The sequence below is a fragment of the Equus caballus genome, chromosome 15, assembly GCF_041296265.1.
Source record: "Equus caballus isolate H_3958 breed thoroughbred chromosome 15, TB-T2T, whole genome shotgun sequence".
NCBI lineage: Eukaryota > Metazoa > Chordata > Mammalia > Perissodactyla > Equidae > Equus > Equus caballus.
In genome coordinates this window covers 27,620,647-27,643,106 of record NC_091698.1, presented here as the reverse complement: position 1 = coordinate 27,643,106, position 22,460 = coordinate 27,620,647, and the positions used below count along the sequence as shown (strand labels likewise).

The 22,460-nt window shown below is 45.2% G+C and overlaps 1 protein-coding gene across 6 annotated transcripts; it reads left to right on the top strand.

The window, feature by feature from the left end:
• The first annotated feature begins 16,767 nt into the window (after positions 1-16,767).
• Positions 16,768-21,592, top strand: ITPRIPL1 (ITPRIP like 1). 6 transcript variants are annotated; one of them, XM_023618669.2, is made up of 3 exons: positions 16,768-17,280; positions 17,447-17,550; positions 18,393-21,592. In XM_023618669.2, the coding sequence occupies exon 3, from the start codon at positions 18,407-18,409 to the stop codon at positions 20,045-20,047; it is 1,641 nt and encodes a 546-aa protein (XP_023474437.1). In that variant the 5' UTR covers positions 16,768-17,280; positions 17,447-17,550; positions 18,393-18,406; the 3' UTR covers positions 20,048-21,592. The 6 variants fall into 6 exon arrangements, with proteins under 6 accessions (XP_023474437.1, XP_023474440.1, XP_023474443.1 ...); XM_023618672.2 differs by having other exon boundaries at positions 16,857-17,280; positions 17,461-17,550; XM_023618670.2 differs by having other exon boundaries at positions 16,862-17,280; positions 18,317-21,592.
• The last annotated feature ends 868 nt before the right edge of the window (positions 21,593-22,460 follow it).

Sequence of the window (22,460 nt, the reverse complement as noted above, 5' to 3'; positions counted from 1 at the left end):
AATTTTATAAGACATGGGTACGTGACTTATTTTTACTGGAGAAAAGAAAAGATGATGTAAAAAGTCATTAAATGATTTCAGTGCAGATGGGGTCTGGTTATTGTGCGGTCATATAACTTTAGATACGAATCTGGCCATATAGATCGGCATGTAGGTGAGGATGCCCTGGGCTTCTCTCCCTGGGGCAGTCCTAATTCATATCATAAAAAAAGTCCACTGGGTCATGTAGTTTGGCATGTAGGCCAGGTCACCTTGGGCTTCTCTAGCTGGGGCAGCCTTAATCCACATCAGAAGGAGCTTTAGAGACGGAGTGGTTCAGCTTCCCACACTGAGAAGACTGCAGCCAAGAGAGGATTGTCACACTGAAATGTATGTGCAGGAAGAAAAAAAATGCGATTTAGAAAACAAAACGACAGCTATGCTTCCTCACTCTGGGAAGGGGCAGAGCTTACATCAGAGATGGGAGTTCTCCTATTGGGGGAAATGCATGGCGCGGGGAGGAGGGGCGCTGGAGGCAGGCACGGAGACAGAGGAACAGAAAGGTATCCAGGAAGCAAGCGAGCCCAGGAAGATGACAGTCAGCTGGGACCTGAAGGAGCCACAAGCAAAGAAAAACTTCCCATCACACAGATTGGCTGATGTACTTTTAGGCAGTGATGTTTAAATTGTTTTTAAATTTATACCCATATGAGCTTTGCAGGATTCTCCATTCATTTAGTCAAGTCTCGAGTAGGAGTTTGCCACGCACTGTTGTGTTCGTGGTACTCTAGGGGATGAAGGAATGGAGGTGGGAAAGTGGAAATGGAGTGGGAGGGGCTAGATTATAGAAGACCCAGAGCTGAGAGAATTCAGTGAAAGCAAGGAATTGTGTAATTCCATTTATATGAAATGTCAAAAATAGGCAAATCTGTGGAGACAGAAAGTAGACTAGCAGTTGTCTGGAGGGGGTGTGTAGGAGAGGAGGGATAGGAAGCTACTACTGATGGGAACAAGTTTTCTTGTTGGGGTGATTAAAGTGTTCTAAAATTAGACTACCGTGATCGGCACACTACTCTGAATGCAGATTAAAAACCATTGAACTGTACATTTTAAATGGAAGAATTATATGGTATTTATATCTCAATAAAGTTATTTAAAAAGAAAATTTTAAACAGGATTATCCCCAAGAAGCTGAGTGACCTGGGAGCACCCTGACAGGCACAAACCCTTGGGGTACATTAGTTACCAAGTTGGGCTCAGCTTTAGCTTTGTTCCCGTCTACGTGTGCCCCCTTGTACTGCCTCTCTCCAAAGATGACCTTCAGAATTCACTCCTCCCTAGCCCCAGACCTGGACACAGGGTTACTCAGGCTCCTGGGCCCTGAATTTCTGTACCTTGAGACCTCTCACTTCATTTAGTTACCTCTCAAATATTTATATGTGCACTAAACTCTGTGAGGACTTTTAGGGACTCAGAGAAAAACAAGATGCAATTAGAACCCTTGAGAAATTAGTCTTGAAGGAGAAATTGAAACATACAAATAAAAAGCTGAATGCCACTCACAACTAGAATATACAGCTATGTACTGGGGTACTTTGGGGAGAAGAAGAAAAAAAAAGATTGGCAACAGATGTTAGCGCACGTGCTAACCTTTAAAAAAAAAGCTGAATGCTGTCATTGCCACAAGGGGGCACTGTGGGGAATCAGAGAAGTTGCTTCTGATTTAGGAGACCAGGGGAGGCTTTGCAGGTATCATGTAAAGGCTGGCTAGGAGTAGAGGCAGGGGGTGGGGAAGATTTCAAAGGATACAGAAAAAGCAAAACCATGAAGATGGAAGACAGAGGCATGTCCCAGGGAACAGCTAAGAGCTCAATTCAGCTGAGTATGGGGCAAATGTTAGAAATGGAACAATGTGATATAATTTGGATAGATATATTTAGAATCTCTTGAAAAAATACTGCCATTGTAAAGAGTGTTTACTTCATCCTAGGAGACAATAGGAAGCCATAGCAGGTGGCCGGTTTGGGGGTTTTTGTTTGTTTGTGGCAGCTTTATAGCAGGTGTTTGATTAGAGGGACCAACATTTAGATTAAGCAAACATTTACTGTTTATCACGTGGCAAGCATTTGCAAAGTGCCACCTTAGCATCCATTATCTCATTTAATCTTCATAAAGCCCTATGAAATATACTGACTTCCTTCCATTTTACCAACGAAGAAATCAAGGCCCAGAGAAGATAACGGACTTGCCTGGCCTCACCTGCCTCAAAGCCAGGCCATCTCGTTCCAGACGCTCTGTCGAGAGGCTTCCTCACAGAGCCGGGCTTCAGAAAGGTGATTCTCACAGTGCTGTGTAAGATGGAGGAGGGGCAGGGGACAGAAGAGAGACAGAGTACAGCTGGGAGGCTGTTGCAGGGGGTAGAACAAGAGGTTAGGTGTGCCGATGGAGGTACGACGGGCAGAGGGTACGGAATGTTAGAAATGATAGCGACACCCGAAAGGACTTGGTGATTGTCTTTTGTGTGTCCAGGAAGCCCTTAGGTTGTCTGAACTCTTGAGGCTGGGACAGAGGAGCGCTGGGTGACCAAAACCTCCCTGGTAACTTGCATATTGGATGGTGACATGCCTCCTGACCTAGGACTAAACATACACCTTACAGGCTATGAGTGAGGCTAAATCGAATGACTCCAGTAAACACAATGCCCCACATGGAGAAGGGAGTCAAGAAATGGTAGTTCCCTCTCTGTTTGCCTAGAACATCAGGTCACCTAGTAATGCACACTTTTGAACTACTTTGTTCATTCATTCACTTCTTCACTTAGCAAAATTTTATTGTCTCCTATGTGCCAGTCACTGCACTAGGTTCCAGGGCTGCACAGTAAACAAGGCAGATATATGAAGACATGTGTAAGATTTGGGGCTGGCCCCATGGCCAAGTGGCTAAGTTCGCACACTCCACTTCGGCAGCCCAGGGTTTTGCCGGTTCGAATCCTGGGCGCGGACATGGCACTGCTCATCAAGCCATACTGGGGCAGCATCCCACATGCCACAACTAAAAATACACAACTATGTACCAGGGGGCTTTGGGGAGAAAAAGGAAAAATAAAATCTTAAAAAAAAAAAAGATATATGTAAGATTTAACTATGTGGTGACAAAATTGATTTTCTAATGAATTCATCTGGAGTTTGTCTCTAAACAGGCTTTGTTCCCTTCCAGGTCTCCACATTAGGAGCAATGCCCTTGTTTTAACCAAAAGGGAGTTTGATGTAGTGATTAAAAGCACGGACTCTTGTGTCCGACTTCCTGGGTTCGAATCCCAGCTTCACCTTACTAGTCGTGCAGGCTTGGGTAAGTTCTTAGGGACTCTGTGCCTCAGGTGCATCACCTGTTTAACGGGGATAGTTTTACCTACTCATAGGTTTGCTGGGCACCTGAAACTACGCCAGGAAATCACAAGTGTAGGGTATTGTCCAACAGAGCTGCATTTCTCAAAAGCATTTATAAAACACTTTGTGTGTGGAGGCGGTTTGTGACTCAAACAGGAACACTGCCTCACTCTTTGTCATATCCTTCCTTTCTTATCCCAAATGGTCTTATCAATCCTGATGGCCTTTCTCCCCAGCCAACTTGGTTATGACTGACTGTAGGCTCTTCCCCAAACTCCGGGCCTCACACAGAAGATAACAGTTTGCCAGCATTAGATGTATCCCAGGAGCGTGGCTGTAGGTTGGGTGGCTGTCCCAGAATGCTGTGCGCCGGGCCACACTGTTAGTCTAAGTATGTGGCCTCCCAGGTGACTGATCTGCAGGGATTGAGAACTCATTTTGGTATGCAGCTTGCCACATGCTTGTTTAAAAATGAAATAACATCATAACTGTATATGAATGTAGCTCTTTTCAAAGGCATGTGTCAAGGCGTGGCTCACACTGGTTCCCAGATGGATCCATTCCTAGCCAGGCAGCCGGTGGCTTGCAGAGTTTCGAGGACTGGCTTCTGCCACAGATAGAGGACAGATTTGTGAGTAGGTGCTGAGTCTCCTGCTTTTACTGAGCAGCTCCTCTGTTAGGCTTCCCCCTCCCTACCATCTCGTTCTCTCTGATTTCTATTGCAGAGCGGCGCTTACAGGTCATACCTACACTGCATCTCCCTGTGCTCCTGCCTACCTTCCTCTTTGGGCTCTGATTTTCATTCGTCTTGGTAGCTCCAAGTCCCTACCTATTCATCCTCCCAGCCCCAGACTGCTAGCTGGGATGAAATCCAATCCTACGCCCTAATCACTTTTTCCTGATACACTGTAGCCTTCCCAACTGTGTATCCAGCCAACTTTTTAATAAGCCAATATGCATGGATGTAGTGTCCACCATGCACTCAAGACAGTGCCAAGCATAAGCTCTTCTCAGAGGCAGACACAGGCAGCCGAGGGCAGGCTTAGTGAAGGTTTGGACTGCTACTTCCTGCAGAGACCAGTGTGACAAAGAAATGGGAAACACCAATGCGCTGATCACCCCAGTACCTCAGAAACCCCTGAGGAGCCCTCCCTAATTGTTCTTCCCATGCTACTACTCTCACCAGAGGTAACCACTTCCCTGACTTTTATTTGCAGGAGAAGATTTGCCCTAAGCTAACATCTGTTGCCAATCTTCCTCCTTTTTTTGTTCTTTTGCCTCTGCAAAGCCCCAGTACATAGTTGTATATAGTTGTAAGTTCTTTGTTTCTTCTATGTGAGCTGCCCCCACAGTATGGCTACTGACAGACCAGTGGTGTGGTTCTGCCCCCAGGAGCCCAACCTGGGTCACCAAAGCAGAGTGAGCTGAACTTTAACTGCTAAGCCATCAGGGCTGGCTCACCACTTTCCTGATTTTTATGTTAAGCATTCTCTTACTTTTCTTTATAGTTTTAATACTTATATATGCTCTGTAAATAATATATTGCTCGGCTTTGAGAAAATGAGTAGCAAGCACAAACCCAGCTCTGCAAAGAAAGGACAACATGGTCCCAGTAGACGGAGGCCCCAAGAGAAGGACAGGTGAGGTGGAATGTCTGTATCACAGGCTAGCCTCAGCTTCTGTGAGCGTCTGCCAGGTCACTCGGGCCATGAGTGGGTGAGGCCACAAAGGAGGCCAGAAGTACAGGGTTCAGGGCAGTCAGGTATCCAGCAGGATTGTGGAATGGACCGGTACAGCTTCCTGAAAAGGTGTGGGAGGTTTGTTTTTTTTTAAACTTGCATCGCCAAAACTATATTCTACTCTCACATTTGTTTCATAGTTTGGCTGAGTATAAAATTCTAGACTTAGAAACCCTTTTCCTTCAGAATTTGGAAGGATTGCTCTTTCATCTTCTTGCTTCTAGCACTGTGCTGAAAAGTCTGACACCATTCTTTATGATCTTCTGTATGTGATTTGTTTCTCTCCAGAAGCTTGTAGAATCTTCTGTTTGTCCTGAGTGTTCTGAAATTTTCTGACAAGGTACCTTGGTATGGGTTTATTTTCATCCATGTGCTGGACGCTCAGTTTCAGTCTGAAAACTCCGTCCTCTAGTTTTGGGATACTTGTTTCATTATTTCTTTGACAAGCTCTCCTCCCTTCCATTTTCTGTTCTTTCTGGGGCCCCTAATTGTCATATATTGGACCTACCTGTCTGACCCTTGTAATTTTTCTCTACTCTTTTCCAGCCCTTTGTATTGTCACTCTAATTTTAGGAGATTTCTTCTGTTTTATTGTTCAGTTTCTCTATGGGGTTTTTCATTTCTATTATCAAGTTTTTAATTTCCAAGAACTCCTTCTGGACTCTAATTTTTTAAAGAGTATCTTGTTCTAGTTTCACGGATGAAATATCTTCTCTTAAGTCTTTGAGGGTATTAATGATAGTTCTTTTGTGAAGTATCCTTCTCACTGCATAGTCTCTATTTCCTTCAAATTGCTTTGTAATGAATTCAGAATCAATTGAAATATGTAATAGTGGTTTAGTTAATGATGCTAACATATTGAATAGAATGTTATAATTATTACATTTATGGAAAAGACTAATAACCGAATTGTCACACATTTTAGAGTAAAAACAATTAAGTTAAACGGCATTACAATATTATATGTTATTTTCCCCATATCTCCTATTTTTTAATGAAAAATTTTAATCACCCGGAAAAGATGAAGGAATTTTATGATGAGCGCTACCTCAATTCTAACACTAACATTTTACTAAACTTGCTTTATCACATATCTATCCACCCTCTATTTTTATGGATTTCAAAGTAAATTACAGACATCAATACCCTTTCCCTTAAGTCCTTTAGCATGAACATCATTAGCAATATTTCAATATTTATTTACAGTTCTTTTTGTACTTTTGAAATAAAATTTACATACAATGAAATACACAGACTTCAAGTGTAAAATTCTCAGAGTTTGACAAACACATATACCTGTGTAAACTCAAACCCCACCGAGGTGTAAAATGTTATTATTACCCCAGAAATTCCCATGCCCTTCTTAATCAGTCTCTCTCCCCAGGGGCCATCACTGTTGTGATTTTTTCTACTATAGATTAGTTTTGCCTATTATGATATTTCAGTTTAAAAAAAAGAAAATTTAGGGGCTGGCTCCGTGGCCGAGTGGTTAAGTTCACGCGGTTAAGTTCCCGCGCTCTGCTGCAGCGGCCCAGGGTTCAGATCCTGGGCGTGGACATGGCACCGCTCGTCAGGCCATGTTGAGGCGGCATCCCACAACTAGAAGGACCTGCAACTAAGATATACAGCTGTGTACAGGGGGGTTTGGGGAGATAAAGCAGAAAAAAAAAAAGAAAATTTATGTAACATGTGTGTTGTTTTGCCATATCCCAGGCATTGTTCTAAGTGATTTATAAATATTAACTCACTCCTCATATCGACCATTTGAGCAAGGTAGTGTTTTCTCTATTTCATGGATGGAGACATTGAGACATAAAGTGGTCAAATAGCTTGCCCAAGACCTCACAAATGAAAACAGTGGAGCAGGGCCCCAGAGCCCACACTGTTAACCATTCTTTGGCCTCTGTGTGGACATCTTTCCAACCTATGTAAACTCCAGAAAGCCGACGGCAGGCAACTTGGGTGATGGAGTGATGGACGATTTTTGTTTTCTTCCTTTTGCTTACCTGGATTTTCTAAGATTTCTTCAATGAACACATATTACATCTCTTGCTTGTACACCTAAAACTTCAACAGTTGTTTTAAAATATTCCTGACATAGCCCAACACTACTGCTCTCTAAGGCACAGCACCACTCTGGCCCGAACTCTCTCCACACTCACAGCCAAACCCTTGAACACTGCCAGGCATGGTCACATTCTGTGTCACAGTGTCTTTTCCCAAGGCTTACCTTCGTGTGATATTCATGTGATCGATCACTTCAACCAAATAACATGCAAGTATCATATGAGAACCATGTCTGTTAGTTGACGGAAGGGTAACGTTTGCTCACAATGTGCTCTGTATTGTGGAATTAATAGACTAAGTTGTTAGCACAGATAAATTTCATTTTTCTTTTTAAAAATTTTATTTTGAAGTAATTTCAAACTTATCTGTATGCTTTATCCACATGAAACAATTGTTAACTTTTTGCCACGTTTGTTTTTACCATTCTCTATTTCTCTAATGTTTTCTTCTGAAATAGTTCAAAGTTGCATATGTTATGCCCCTTTACTCCTTAATATTTCAGTGTGAGTTTTTGAAGAATAAGGACATTTTCTTCCCTAACAGTAGTATAATAATATTTCCATATTCCAATTTTGACAGTTATCTCAATCATGTCTTTCATAATATTTTTCCAGCTTCCAAGATCCAATGCAGGATTATCCATTGCATTAACTGTCTTCTGTCTTTAGTCTCCTTAAATCTGGAGCTATTTCTCCCCACCTTTTTTTTTTTGGTCTTTCCTGACACTGTCATTTTGAAGGGTATACACCAGTTATTTTGTAAAATGTCTTTCGATTTGATTTTATATTTCCCCACAGCATGGCTTATACAGGTTATGCATTTCGGTCAAGAATATTATCCAGGCGATGTTGTGTCCTTCTCAGTGCATCCTACCAGGAAGCACGTAATAGTGATGCAAATTTTGATCTCTTGGTTATGATGGTGACTGCCAGGTCTCTCTGCTATGAAGCTACCATTTTTCCTTTTGTAATTAATAATCAATTTGCAGGGAGACAGAATGCATTTCTGACCATGTGTTTACTCGATAAAAATGTTTATGCATTTTTTAATGTTTATTTTACTCAAAAGCTTAAATATTTAACAAATGTATAAATGGCTGAAAATCTGTGTAAGAACTCTAAAAACCTTTGGGAAAAATGCTAATGAAACACAAGAAGAAAAAGTAAATAGACCAGACTATGGAAAGAAAACTCCATAACGAGAGAACGGAACATTAAGGAGAGAGAAGAATGGTAATTAGCAAACCAAGAGCAAAATGGGAGAACAAACGGGAAATTTGTGCATATAACTGAGATCTCTGCTGAGAATTTTGACCCTGTTCTCATACCTCTCATTGTATCTGGTCCCAATATACCTTCCATAGTTATTAAAAAAAATGTTCAAATAAATATTTGTTGAATGAATGAACAATTCATCAAAACAGACTTTCAGGCCGGCCCCATGGCCCAGTGGTTAAGTTCGCGTGCTCCGCTTCGGTGGCCCAGGGTTTCGTCTGTTCGGATCCTGGGCGCAGACATGGCACCACTCATCAGGCCATGGTGAGGCAGCATCCCACATGCCACAACTGGAAGGACCCACAACTAAAAATACACAACTATGTACTGGGGAGCTTTGGGGAGAAAAAGAAAAAAATAAAAAATCTTTAAAAAAAACAAAACAGACTTTGGACAGAATCTGCTTATATCTTTAAAATCCCTACTTAATCAAAAGCATCTATTTGTTGTCCTCCCAACAATACAACAATTAACAGAGACTGTTCATTGTTTTTCTGAATATATGAGAAGTAAATAACATGCATTGATATGTTATTCAGATTTATTAAGCAAGAGTGGTGCATGTTATGGACACGTAGCAGCTCCTTCATTAATAATTCTCCTCCACAGAACATTCCTGGCTGATTGAAAACAAGGCAGCAATTTTCTACTCTCCCCTTACATTCAAAAGCATTAGCAACAGACAAGTGTGTCCACATAGGCCTTCATTGTACAGCAAGCTTCACAAAATGTTTGTCACCAGAGCCAGGTAAGTTTTTGAGCTTGTGATAAGAAATTGGTTTGATGAAAATCTTGAGTCGTAAAAAAAAAAAGGATTTTTTGAAATTTGTGGTTGAAAGAAACGGCTTGTCATGTACTTGTTTATTGCATCACAGCTATATTGCCTGGTTACCCTGATCGGCTGTCTCTAGCCCCAAACCCAAATATTTATTTAAGATCTAAATGGTTTTTGCTTATCTGATTCTTGGCCATAGACTCAGTTTCTTCACCCTTTTGGTCAGAATTCTGTGTGGATCCTAGGGTTGCTCCCTGTAAGGTATCCTCAACTTCCAAACAACCTGTACAAAGAAGGTACAGTCCCTACCCCACCCCAAACACTCTCCTGCTCTTCATGGCTGGAACACCCTGTGTCATTGATTCATTCAAAAACACTTAGCTGTTGCACAACGAGAATTTTGGTCCCTGTCCTTAAGGGTCTCAGAATTTCATTAGCGAAACCAACAGATAACCAACTAACCAGGATGCAGTTTTTAAGTGCCATGGTTTTTCTGGGTTTTTCCCCCTGCTTTTTCCCCCCAAAACCCCCAGTATATAGTTGTATATTTTAGTTGTGGCTCCTTCTTGTTGCGGCATGTGGGACACCGCCTCATCGGGCCTGATGAGCCTACGATGTCCACGCCCAGGATCCGAACCCCGTGAAACCCTGGGCCACCTAAGCGGAGCTCGCGGACTTAACCACTCGGCCTGGGGCCGGCCCCCAGTGCCAAGTTTTGTAACGTGAACACAGATGACAGACCCCGTCTACGGGGTTTTCCTTTGTGGGGGTAGGTCCCTCCAAGGAAGGATCAGCCCCGGCTGCAACAGCTGCCCCGTCGGAAAGCACGCCTTTTTCATCCTAAAATGCAATTTGTAATTAGTTAAAATGATGCTCATGGCCAGTTTTTAAACGAAACGCTAATTGTAACACAAATAAAAATAAAAGGAAAGAAATTTATAACACGACAACGGGGCTTCACTGCGTCCCGGCCGGAGGCCAAGCGCCTCCGAGGGCGTAGGGGCGGGGGTCGCGCGTTTCCAGGAAAGCCCGTGGACGTTCAAACTGTGCACAAGCACTCTGTTTGTGAAATGGAGCGGAGTTGTGGCTCAGATCCTCATTCATGGGCTCTCCACTTTCGGGAAGGTAGCGAGCTGCTCGCAACCACGCTCCAGCGTCATTATGATCCACACCCCCGCCCCCCAAACTCGCCCGCCGTGACCGATGTGTCCCCGGGGGGCCGTCCCGCGGCCGAGAGCCTGGAGGGGGCAGGAAAGGCGCGTGGGAGGGAGAGGCGCCTCCGTGGCTGCTGGGACAGAGGCAGGATGAGGGGCGCAGGGAGGCGTGGGCGGTCCGGGCCTGGGGAGGGCGCTCGTGGGGCCCATCCGACCGACCTGGAGGAGGAAGCCGCTTCCCCTTGTGTCCGGAGCCTCAAGGACGCCGCCCCTGCACAAAGCGTCACCCGAGGTTACGCTCCTGGTTAAATACGCCGGCGTGGGCGCACCTGTTTTTTCAGAAAACGCATTTTGAGCTCCAGCCAACCCAGACACACTAGAGCTTTGGGCACACGGCCCATTCATTCATCAACTGGGCGCTGGATGTTACTTTTATGTTGTGAAAATTGTACCTTATAATTGTTAAATAGTTCGAAATAGGCATAGAAAGAGGTAAAAGTCACATGTAATGGATCCCTCCAGCCTGAGAAAATCACTTCAGACATTTTAGAATCCACCCTTTGAAGCTTTTTTCCTAGGCATATAGCGGACACACAGATAGTGGGATTAAACCATAGCATGCTTTCTGTAACCTGCTTTTTTCCGTTTCATATGTTATGGTCTATTTTCCATGTTAATGTAGATTTACACATTCTATTTTTTATATATACAGTATATTTCTGTATTTTTTTTTTTTTGAGGAAGATTGGTCCTGAGCTAACATCTGCTGCTAATCTTCTTCTTTTTTTTGCTGAGGAAGACTGGCCCTGAGCTAACATCCGAGCCCGTCTTCCTCTAGTTTATATGTGGGACACCTGCTACCACATGGCTTGCCAAGCAGTGGCATGTCCGCACTGGGATTGGAAGAGGCGAACCCAGGGCCACGGAAGCAGAATGTGCTAACTTAACTGCTGGGCTGCAGGGCAAGCCCCTATTTGTGTATTTTTTTTTTTTTTTTAAAGATTTTATTTTTTCCTTTTTCTCCCCAAAGCCCCCCGGTACATAGTTGTGTATTCTTCGTTGCGGGTTCTTCTAGTTGTGGCATGTGGGACGCTGCCTCAGCGTGGTCTGATGAGCAATGCCATGTCCGCGCCCAGGATTCGAACTAACGAAACACTGGGCCGCCTGCAGCGGAGCGCGCGAACTTAACCACTCGGCCACGGGGCCAGCCCCCCTATTTGTGTATTTTTATAGGTATATTGTGTAATGACCAGAACATGAGTGTAAGGTTTATGTAGCAGTTTGATTAATTTTGGTAAAAATATTGGAAACGTGTGGGTGCACCAGAAAAATCTGCTACAAAAACTTTACGGTTTGTGTATCATTTAAAAATATCTTCACAGAGCCGTTACATCTTTCCCAATGATTATAATTTTTTCATGCATAGTCTGCCATTCACTCCATCAGTGGGAGTCCTCTCTGTGTAGCCTCTTCCCACTTTTTTTTTTTTTTTTTTGGTGAGGAAGACTGTCACTGAGCTAATATCTGCGCCAGTCTTCCTCGATTTTGTATGTGGGGCACTGCCACAGCACGGCTTGATGAGCGATGTCTTCACACCTTTTTTAACATCACCTGAGATGGGTCTAATCATGGCTCCCTCACTTTCAAACATCAGCAAGATGTTCTAGGCTCACCTGACTTTTTGGATGTCCTGACATGTTGTGCTGTCACCCTCCAAGGACTTCTGATTCCTTTTAGAGGAGAATAGCACAGTGAGCCCAAATCTGGTCTTAAGAGTGGGGATCCAAATGTATTTGAACATAGCTGAAGCAGTGTTGTCTCCAGTGTGAACTCATAGACTGGCATTTGTTGGAGACAAGCTTGGGTACCTTCAGCAGTGACATGTGCATCTTCTCTGTACCTGAAGGTCCTCTCTGCACTTTCTCCTCCCTGCTCTGTGCCCTGGGGCACTGACCTAGAAGGTCTGCATCAACATCAAGGGGCTCCCTTGTTCTTCGGCTTCCAGTTGGTTTTGACCAATGGGAGGCATCAGCAGGAAATGAGTCTTGAGAAACTCAGCTCACTTCCTGTGGGGGTCCCAGAGGGTTGACTTGTCTTCTCAAGTGAAGACCAACTTTTCTTTTTTTGTTTTTTTTTTGGTTTTTTTTCTTGAGGAAGATTAGCCTTGAGCTAACTGCTGCCAATCCTCCTCTCTTTGCTGAGGAAGACTGGCCCTGAGCTCACATCCGTGCCCATCTTCCTCTACTTTATATGTGGGATGCCTACCACAGCATGGCTGGCCAAGCAGTGCCATGTCCGCACCCGGGATCCCAACTGCCGAGAAGAGGAACATGTGAACTTAACTGCTGTGCCACTGGGCCAGCCTCGAAGATCACCTTTTCTTATCAGACATCCTGTCCACACAGCCACCCTCTCCAAGTTCTGGTAACAAATCACTCCCTCCTCCTCACCCTCACCCCGAAGTGGGCTCCGCATTGGACTGGGTCCAGGAATGATGACCATCCCTTTTAGTTTTTCCTAAACTCTGAAACCCTTTTGTACCTTTATTAAACTCTCCTCAGTTCCCCGGTTTGAGTGTGCCATCAAATGCTGCTGGGAATCCTTTCTCATATCACGGGGTTAAGGGTGATTTTTTAAAAGCCGATTTTTAATACTTTATTTCCCAAACTTTTCACAATGATCATGTTTTGCATTTATGAGTTTTTAAAATGTTATCAAGAAACATATAAATCCTCTTGTTGAAAGCCATCTTGAGCAACTAGTGTCCCAAGGGGCACATTTTTGGAAATACTGGCAGAAATCATGTCTCGAAGGTGCTCCCCAAACTTGTAATACTTCCCTCTGGGTGGCGGGGTGTGAGTTATCTCTAGGTAGCTTCTTTCTTCTATTCCTTCTATAAAGTATGCATTTTTACAATGAGCATGTATCATTTTTAGATAAAGATAAAACTTTAAAAATAAATTTCTGGGGAAATGTGCACATTTTAATGCTTAAAAGCCAAGATCTGTTAACTTTTTCTGTAAATGGCCAGATAGTAAATGTTTCAGTGTTTGCCAGCGAGGAGAGAGAATTGAGGATATCATATGGGTACTTACATAACAAGAGAGAAAATAAATTTCCACAAAATTTTTATTGACAAAATTCAAAATATAATAATAATTGTAATATGGGTCTAACTAATGAGAAAATGAAATTTTTTTTTTTTTTTTTGGCTGAGGAACAGTCACCCTGAGATAACATCTGTTGCCAATCTTCCTCTTTTTGTATGTGAGCTGCCACCAGGGCAAGGCCACTGACAGATAAGTAGTGTAGGGCTGTGCCTGGGAACCGAACCTGAAGGGAAGCACACCGAACTTAACCACTCAGCCAGAGGGGCTGGCCCTAGAATTCCTTTTTTCATTTTGGAAATAACATGTCACTTAATCAGGATTCAAAGTTAGTGTTTCCCATCATCTAAATTAATTGCAGGGGCCGGCCCTGAGGCTGAATGGTTAAGTTTGCGTGCTCTGCTTCAGCGGTCTAGGGTTTTGCCAGTTTGGATCCTGGGTGCAGACAAGGCACTGCTCATCAAGCCATGCTGAGGTGGCGTCCCACATAGCACAACCAGAGGGAGCTACAACTAGAATACACAACCATGTACTGGGGGGCTTTGGGGAGGAGAAGAAGGAGGGAAAAAAAAAAAAGATTGGCAACAGATGTTAGGTCAGGTGCCAATCTTTAAAAAATAAAAATAAAAAAATAAATTGCAAATGTTCATCTGTTAATGCAGATGTGTAACGAGCTATTACATATTGCTTCTCTGAAAATGTCTTTTCATACAGATAGGTACTGCCAAATACTGAGATATTAACCTGCAAGCATATGATTTTAATCGAGCATGTTCATTGCTTGGAAAGCATTGATATAATTTGATTCTTCTCTCCATATTTGCCTCTGAGTATGTCATCACATTGCAGATTAATCACTTCTAATTGAAGATAATTTGGGAAATCCTTGGTTGCAAAGTTAAATGGATTTTGAAATATGGAACTATCCTTTCCACTTGCACTGACGTCTAATAACCTGCTGGAACTGTAGTTTGAACTCAGAAAATATATCTGCTGCAAATTTATGTGGGAATGGACATCTTGCTTCTTGTTTTATTTTTTGACAGCAAGAGAAGCTGCTTAATGCAGCTTGTTATTACTTGTGATTCAAAGTTGTTGAAATGATATCATCACAGTATAAATTTCACATATAGATGTCATTTTGCCTTGTGCTTTTAGGTTCAATTCATTAAGTATCAAGTCTGCCACAAAAGCTAATTTCGAAAGTCATTCAGTGTTTGATAATAGTAGTTGAGAGCAGTTCTCATTTAGAAAACATTTAACCTCAACTCCAAGCTCAAAACAGTGGCAATAAAACTTTACAACTGCCACGCCAACAAATTGATGTTTGGTAGAGCAAGTCAGGATATTCAGCTTCTATTTTTGACAAAAATACACCAAACTGATGATTTTTAAGTCTATGAGAGTGAACAAAGTTCACCATTGACACTGTTAGTTCACTAATACATGACGATTCAAAATTTTCCACAAAGTATCTGCTGATGAATAATACAATGAATAACCATAGGCTTTCAACACCTTATATTTGCACATGCTTTGTAAATTTGTCCATCTAACCCTTTTTCTGCTCCACATCTATTTTACCACCGTTAAAAGTTAAGTTGCAACACATCTTAGAAGATTCCATTTCAGGTTGTACTGAATTAGTGTTTTCTCAACTTCTTCAAAATTTTCTTGCCTGTAATTTTTACAGGCAGATTATTGGTAATGTCTGATTCTTCAGTAATTGCAAACTCTGCATCAGCTTCTTGAATAAACAGCAACTGAGCAGTTATCAGTAACATGTCGATTTATCAAGAGCCAAGGAAAACCACTCAAAATCATTTGCAATTTTAAAAAATTATTATTGATGTTTCTCCCAACATTCTGAAGTTTTTGAGCAACTGTTCTCACCAAAAGGCTAATAGTTTTAAGCATAATTTAGGTTTTCTGGGCAAGAGGCAGACTCAAGTAGATTATGTAGGTACTTGCTTTCTCTGTGCTTTATAATGTATTTTTTAATGATAAAAATTAATTTATTTGGGGGGATTGTCAAGCAGGTTTCCTTGCTTGACAGGGGAAAATCCCGCCACAGTGGAGTTCAGTTGTTAAACCAAGTGATCACTGCTACAGTTTACTCGTCATTTGTGTACAATCACCAATTAGGATGAGTGACAAGGTGTCCAGATGACTTGGTTCCTATTAATCCCCCTGATTAAGCCAACAGTCACTTCACATCATGCTGAAGAAGAAAAATCACCAGAAAATAGGCTAAGAAATGCTTGGGGGCCTTTTGTTGATGTAAGTGTGATCTTTAAATGGATTAATAGTTCTCTAGTTCAGAGACTCTAATTCAGTGTAACAACCAACTTCATTTCTGTGCAGACCATAAATTAACAAATGTCTACTAACTCGACAATCATTTTTAAAACAAACCCTTATTTGACCATGAACACACATCTTTAAACACAAGGCTTTAAACACTAATAGTTTGCACACTCTGAAATGTTTATTTTCATCCCAACTGTCATGTCATAAATTTAAAAATAAGAGAATTTCATTATCACTGCTTGAACGCACTCATGCTTAGTAGTAGCCTGTGGTCTATTCTTCATCAGGCAAGTTTATAAAGTAACTTTGGAACTTCAGTCACCGTCATCCAGAAAACAATCTTTCCCCTTGCATGATTAAGTCAATACTTTTGGAAGCGCTACCCAAGTTGTTAGGGGCCCCCTCTGCATTGCTCTGGATAAGGAGGCCTGAAACTTGACTGTCTTTTAGCACAAGGACTTTAGTTAGTAAGTATCAAGAGATCGTCACTTCCTTTCCTCCTTGGACAGCTGACACAGCACAGGAGGGCTGTGGGCTCTTCTGATGCTCCGAAGATCCTTAAGGAAACCCATTCTGCTGGTATTTCTTGATATATCCTAGGGCTTGTCCAGCCTCCACACTCTCTTATACACCCATCTCATCAGCAGAGCTACCCCGTAGGTTTAGGATTCTTGTTCCCATGTGGCTAGTGAGCGGCAAGTATGGCCTCAAGCCAGGTCTTTGGGTGCTCTCTGGTCCTTTCATGAGAGCCACTTTGATAGGAGAAAAGGGTTTGGAAGAGACACTTGAGCCTGGGGGTGGGCTGCGAGTGAGGCACTTTGAGGATGCTGACAACACACCTCGTCTCCTGTCCCATTTTGCGCAGGGCCAGCCCGAAGTGGGAATGACAACCCCCCCGCCCCCCCCCCCCCCCCCCCCCCCCCCCCCGGCCCGTCAATTCCTAGTTACTCCACCACGATTCTCACACTTAGATTCCCAGTAACCGTATTCTCCCCTGAACCGAGCTGAGTGAGGCGGGCAGCCGGCACCGCAGCGCCCCCTCGCGCCCCTCCACGGAGGCTGAGCAGCGAGTCGGCGGCCGCAGCTGCTAGGAGCCGCACACAACCCCACGGGCGCGGCGCCGGCACACAGGGCGCGTGTGCGCGTTGAGGGTCACCGGGCCCCAGGGCGGGGCTCCGGCTGCACGCTCGGCGGCAGGGGCTTGGGTGGGAGGAGCTTGGGCGGGGCTGGGCGGAGCCTAGACGGCGGGAGCCGCTGTGCGGGGCTGGCGCCTTCGGAGCGGGGCGCGACTCCGTGGGGTGCCAGGGGCCGGCCGCGCACAGAACATCGACACTCGGACAAACATGGTGTGTTCCCCGGGAGAGGGGAGCCGGACCACTCCCACGGACGGATCCCGCGGGGAACCCGGAGCCCCGACCCCGCCGAGAAGAAGGCGGGGGCGGTCAGGCCGCGCTGTCTCTTTAAGATGGTGTTCTTGCTAACACCGACGGTGAGTAACCTGGCGCCAGGTCCCGGGAGAAACCCAGAGGAGGTTTGTCTGGATAGGCGGATGAGAGTTCCCATCCCTGGGCGTGGAATTTAAGGAACTTATGAATGGGAGGGGGGGGCACTGTGCTTTGAGCCCAAGCCCCCAGGTACCTTCTAAATTTTAACAGGGCTCCTCGAGAAGGCGGTGAGACTAAGCAAGGCCAAGTTCCAAAGGGAGGAGAGTTCCCCACCTGCCTTCAGCGCCCACGCGGCATAGTCCTTCATGATCTGGGTAAGCCAGTAGCTTGTAAACGAGTGGGGTGAATGCAAGATGCTTCAGGCCTCTGCGGGGGGTGGGGAGGCAGTGAACTGACCACTACCGGATGTCAGGTGGCCTTCGGCACCCGATTCTTCACACGTTTCCTGGGCTGAGAGGTGGAGCTGTGCGTGCCTATGGGCCCCGCCCACCGATGGGGCATCCGGCAGCCCCCTTAGGACGTGAGAGAGCACAGCAGCAAGCAAAGGAGAGGTTGCTGGTGGCGCTGTGCCTCCCTGGCGCCCACTGGGCTTGGCCTACTGGGCACGTGGGAGGAGGAGAGGCTGAGTGGTCTGATGACACAGGGTGAGCAGAATGAGGATTGTGAAGTCACAGAGGAAGTGGGATGCTGCAGCTGGGGCCTGGGGCTGGCTGCCTGAAAAGAGGAAACGTGCTGCTCAGGCAGACCAGTGCTTTCTGCCCGTGGAAGGCAGCCTCTGGGAGCAGCAGGGCACACCTGGTGCCCATGGTAGACTGATGAGTTGGGTGAGGCCACCCTACCACAAGGGTCCCCCTCCCCATCCTACACAGCAATGAAAACAGTCCCCTGTCCACACTCTGGAAGCCTAAATACCACCCACACCATGTGGAGGGAAAGCAGTAGAGAGACTGAGTGGCACAGCCTGCTACCCCCTTCCTCCCAGACCTCCTCTGGGGCAGACCACCCTTGCTCTGTCCAACTCCAGCTCTGTGAGCTTTCTGTTCTTCCTGAGTAGTTGACTTCAAGGATTTGGGGTTCCAGGGCTCTTGGGAATACGCACTGGAGAGCAGATGAGTCCCGAAGATCACCACTGACTCCCACCCTCCTACTTCTCCAGATGCAGAGGCCTCCATGGCTGTGATAAGCCTTCTGTTCTTGGCAGTCATGTATGTTGTTCACCACCCCTTGATGGTCAGTGACCGGATGGACCTGGACACATTAGCCAGAAGCCGGCAGCTGGAGAAGCGGATGAGCGAGGAGATGCGCCAGTTAGAGATAGAGTTTGAAGAGAGAAGGCAAGCAGCTGAGCAGAAGCAGAAGGCAGAGAATTTCTGGAGAGGAGACACATCCAGTGACCAGTTAGTGCTGGGGAAGAAAGACATGGGGTGGCCGTTCCAGGCTGATGGCCAGGAGGGACTTCTGGGCTGGATGCTGGGAAACCTGTGGAACACCGGCCTCTTTTGCCTTTTTCTCATCTTCGAGCTTCTGCGACAGAACATGCAGCATGAGCCGGCCTTTGATTCCAGCAGCGATGAGGAGGAGGAAGTCCGTGTTGTGCCTGTCACCTCCTACAACTGGCTTACCGACTTCCCCTCGAGGGAGGCCCTGGAATCCTTTTACAAAGTCCGTGTCCAGAATGTCACCCGTGACCTGCCCTGCACCTGTGAGTTCGTGGAGAGCTTTGTGGACGACCTCATTGAGGCCTGTCGGGTGCTCAGCCGCCGGGAGGCTCACCCACAGTTGGAGGACTGCCTGGGCATTGGGGCTGCCTTCGAGAAATGGGGAACCCTACATGAGACACAGAAATTTGATATCCTGGTGCCCATTGTCCCCCCCCAGGGCACTATGTTTGTGCTGGAGATGAGGAATCCTGCCCTAGGCCACCGCTGTGGCTGTGTGCTGGTGGAGTCGGAATGCGTGTGTAAGCGTGAAAAGCTTCTGGGGGACGTGCTGTGCCTGGTGCACCACCACGGGGACCACTCAGCCGTCTTGGGCAAGAGTAGCAGTTCCATCAAGGCGGCTCTCTGCACCGGCTCTCACCTGGATGTGTGCAAGACTGTACAGTGGTTCCGGAACATGGTGGGCAATGCCTGGGCCCTCGTGGCCCACAAGTATGACTTTAAACTCAGCCTCCCACCATCTACCACCACCTGCAAGCTCAGGCTGGACTACCGCTCAGGCCGCTTTCTCTCAATCCGCTTGGTCCTGGGGGTGCAACGGGAAGACACGCTGGTCTACCTGGTAAGTCAGGCCCCTGACCAGGAGCAGCTCACCAGTGTGGACTGGCCGGAGTCCTTTGCTGCCTGTGAGCACTTGTTCCTAAAGCTTGTAGGGCGTTTTGCTCCTGAGAACACCTGTCACCTCAAGTGCCTCCAGATCATTTTAAGTCTCCGGGATCTTCAGAGCTTACCCGAAGGAGCATCTCGTCCCATCCTTACCTCTTACCACTTCAAAACAGCCCTCATGCACCTGTTGCTACGGTTGCCCCTAACAGACTGGCAGCACAACATGCTTTCCCAGCGGCTCCAGGACATCCTCTGGTTCTTGGGCCGTGGCCTCCAGCAAAGGTCCCTCCATCATTTCCTCATTGGTAACTCCTTCCTGCCCCTGACCATCCCGATCCCTAAGACATTTCGGAATGCTGAGCCTGTCAATCTCTTTCAGCACCTGGTGCTAAACCCCATGGCACATTCACAGGCAGTGGAAGAGTTCCACAACCTTCTGACCCAGGTGAAAACTCTGCCCTGTGCCCCATTGGCTGGGGCGCATTAATATAAGGACTATTAAAAAGGGGGAGAAAGTATTTCTGATTCCTCAGGCTGCAAGAGAGTTTATTTTTCAGATCCATCAGTGGTATATGTGATCTTCACTTTTCAAATAGGGGCTGTGATAGATTGACACTTTAAGGAGTGTGTGAAGTGGTCATGAGGATGAGGTCCAGCCTGCAGGGCCTAATCTGGGGTGGGTCTTCTGAGGTTTTCTTCTCCTCACATAACTTTTATCATGACCCAAAGAGGGCCTAGGGAAACGGATGTTATGGGAGGATCTTGCTGCTAATGAGTTGAGATCCAGAGGGGGCCTGTGAAGTTGTGCTTTGTATCAACACTGGAAGCAAAAGAGAACTAGAGAATACCTCCATTCCAGCTGGTTCCTTTTTGTGAATGACTCCCAGCACATTCCTTATAAACTGGTTTCCTTGTTGAACTGTTAGCTTAATTCCCAACCAAGCTGATAGCACTCCGTTTTATCCCAAATACTGTGATGGCAGCTTCTCATATTTTAGGATCTAATTCTTCAGACCTTCATTATTTGAAAGTAGATCCAAGATGTTTATTTTCCATTTTCTTAATTTAGTCCTATTTTCATATAATATAACTTTTAATGCATCTGAAAAAAATTCCAATACTACCCAAATAATTTATTAGCATTGATTGACAAATATTAAGTCAATAGAGACTTGTCCCATAATTGAGATAATGTACTTACTAAAATTAAAATAGCCAAAATCTGATGACCTTCTCAGTGCCTGGAAGCAACATTACAAAACCCTTAACAAGGACAGTCTTTTTGGGGGCTCTGAGATGAACAATTCCAGTTTCTGAGGGGAGCCACTTGTTTGTTATATGGAAAGAAGGTTCAGCTACCCTGTGCAGCTGTGCTTTTTCTCAGTCTGGGAATGCCTTTGTATTCCCTTTTCAGAGATAACAAAGGGATTGTTTGAACTATGTTTGCGGTTTTGCAAAGCGGGGTCACCACAATCCAGGCCCATTGCCAGGTTGGACAGGAAGGGACTGTGAAGCAGTCCAACTCATAACAAGGTCGTGATTCTGGAGACTTGTGATTGGTGTATTTTTCCCTTCTTTTAAAACCTTGGGCATCCTGAGGAGGAGTGCTAAGAAATGTGACTCTAGTTGTGGGTGTGGTTGTTTTGGGAATACCAATGCTGTTCCTACCCTGCGTGCCAGGAAGATCTGTTGGGGAGGAGAACCTGGCTCCACATTTAACTTGACTTCAGAGGGCGTTAGATGCTGGCCGTGTGGGCTTTGGTTGTAGAATCCACACCCTCCCCCCAGCAAGAATAAATTACAAGTGTCCCAGAAGCTGATGCCAGTCGATGTTTGCGGCTACCACTGCCAGTAGCTGCTGTGCTGCCATGTTGTCTGCTGGTATCTGCCAGGTACTGCTTTCAAGATGCAATGATGGTTGGTTCCATGCTAGTGGGATTTTGGTGTACTATAAACACGCATATGCCTTTTGTTTAGAAAATAATTTGCTGGTGTTTTGCTTCCAAATCAATAAAGGAGGCTATGTTCTGAATCAGTTGGAATCTGTGCGGTAACACAACAGATCAACATTCTCACATGCCTTTCCCAAGAAGTTCACGTTACCCTGATAGCTTCATCCAGTATGTCCTGGTATTTCTCAATGTACCTTGAACCAGTCTGCCCTGTGGTTTCCCAGGGGTGTGGCCAGGAGCCAGGAAAGAATAATTCAGAATGTGAAGGAAATCTAGGGTATTCATTTGCATGGTGCCCAAAATATGAGCCAAATTAAAAGATCTCAGTGGCTCCAAACAACATGCATAAGTTCTAGAAGGCATGAGTCTGTCAGGTAGAAAGAAGGTGGTATGTTCTAGAACTGCGTGGGTTCTAGTCTGTAAAAGGCAAGTAAGACAACTAAGGTTATGAGTGGGCAGAAGACTACAAAGGGAACAGCCAGCCAAGTTTGGGTGGGGCAGAGGGTGTAAGAAAGAGTATAGAGAAAACAAGTAGTAATGGAAAGAACAGAGCTGGAGTGTTCTGGGAATACTCTTAGAGTGAAAGAGGAAACTTCTCCAGATATTTAGGAAGCTGAGCTTTATTCTAAAACAATACCTGGCTGGCACCCAGGATATAACAGCGGTTAAAGTAATGGGAATACTTAGCGTCCACTGAGCATTGCCGATAGCCCAGGCACTGTTCTAAATGCTTCCCATCTGATAACTCACTGAATCCTCACACTATAACCCCATGAAGTGGGTGCTTTATCCCCTGCATTTTACTATGAGGAAACTGAGTCACAGAGAGGGTACACAACTTCCCCAAGGTCACATAGTTGGTAAATGGGAGAGTTTGGAAGAAAATACCTGTCCTAGTAACCTTCCAGCGTGGTTTTGGGAATAAAACAAGATGTAGGGGTTAAAGTG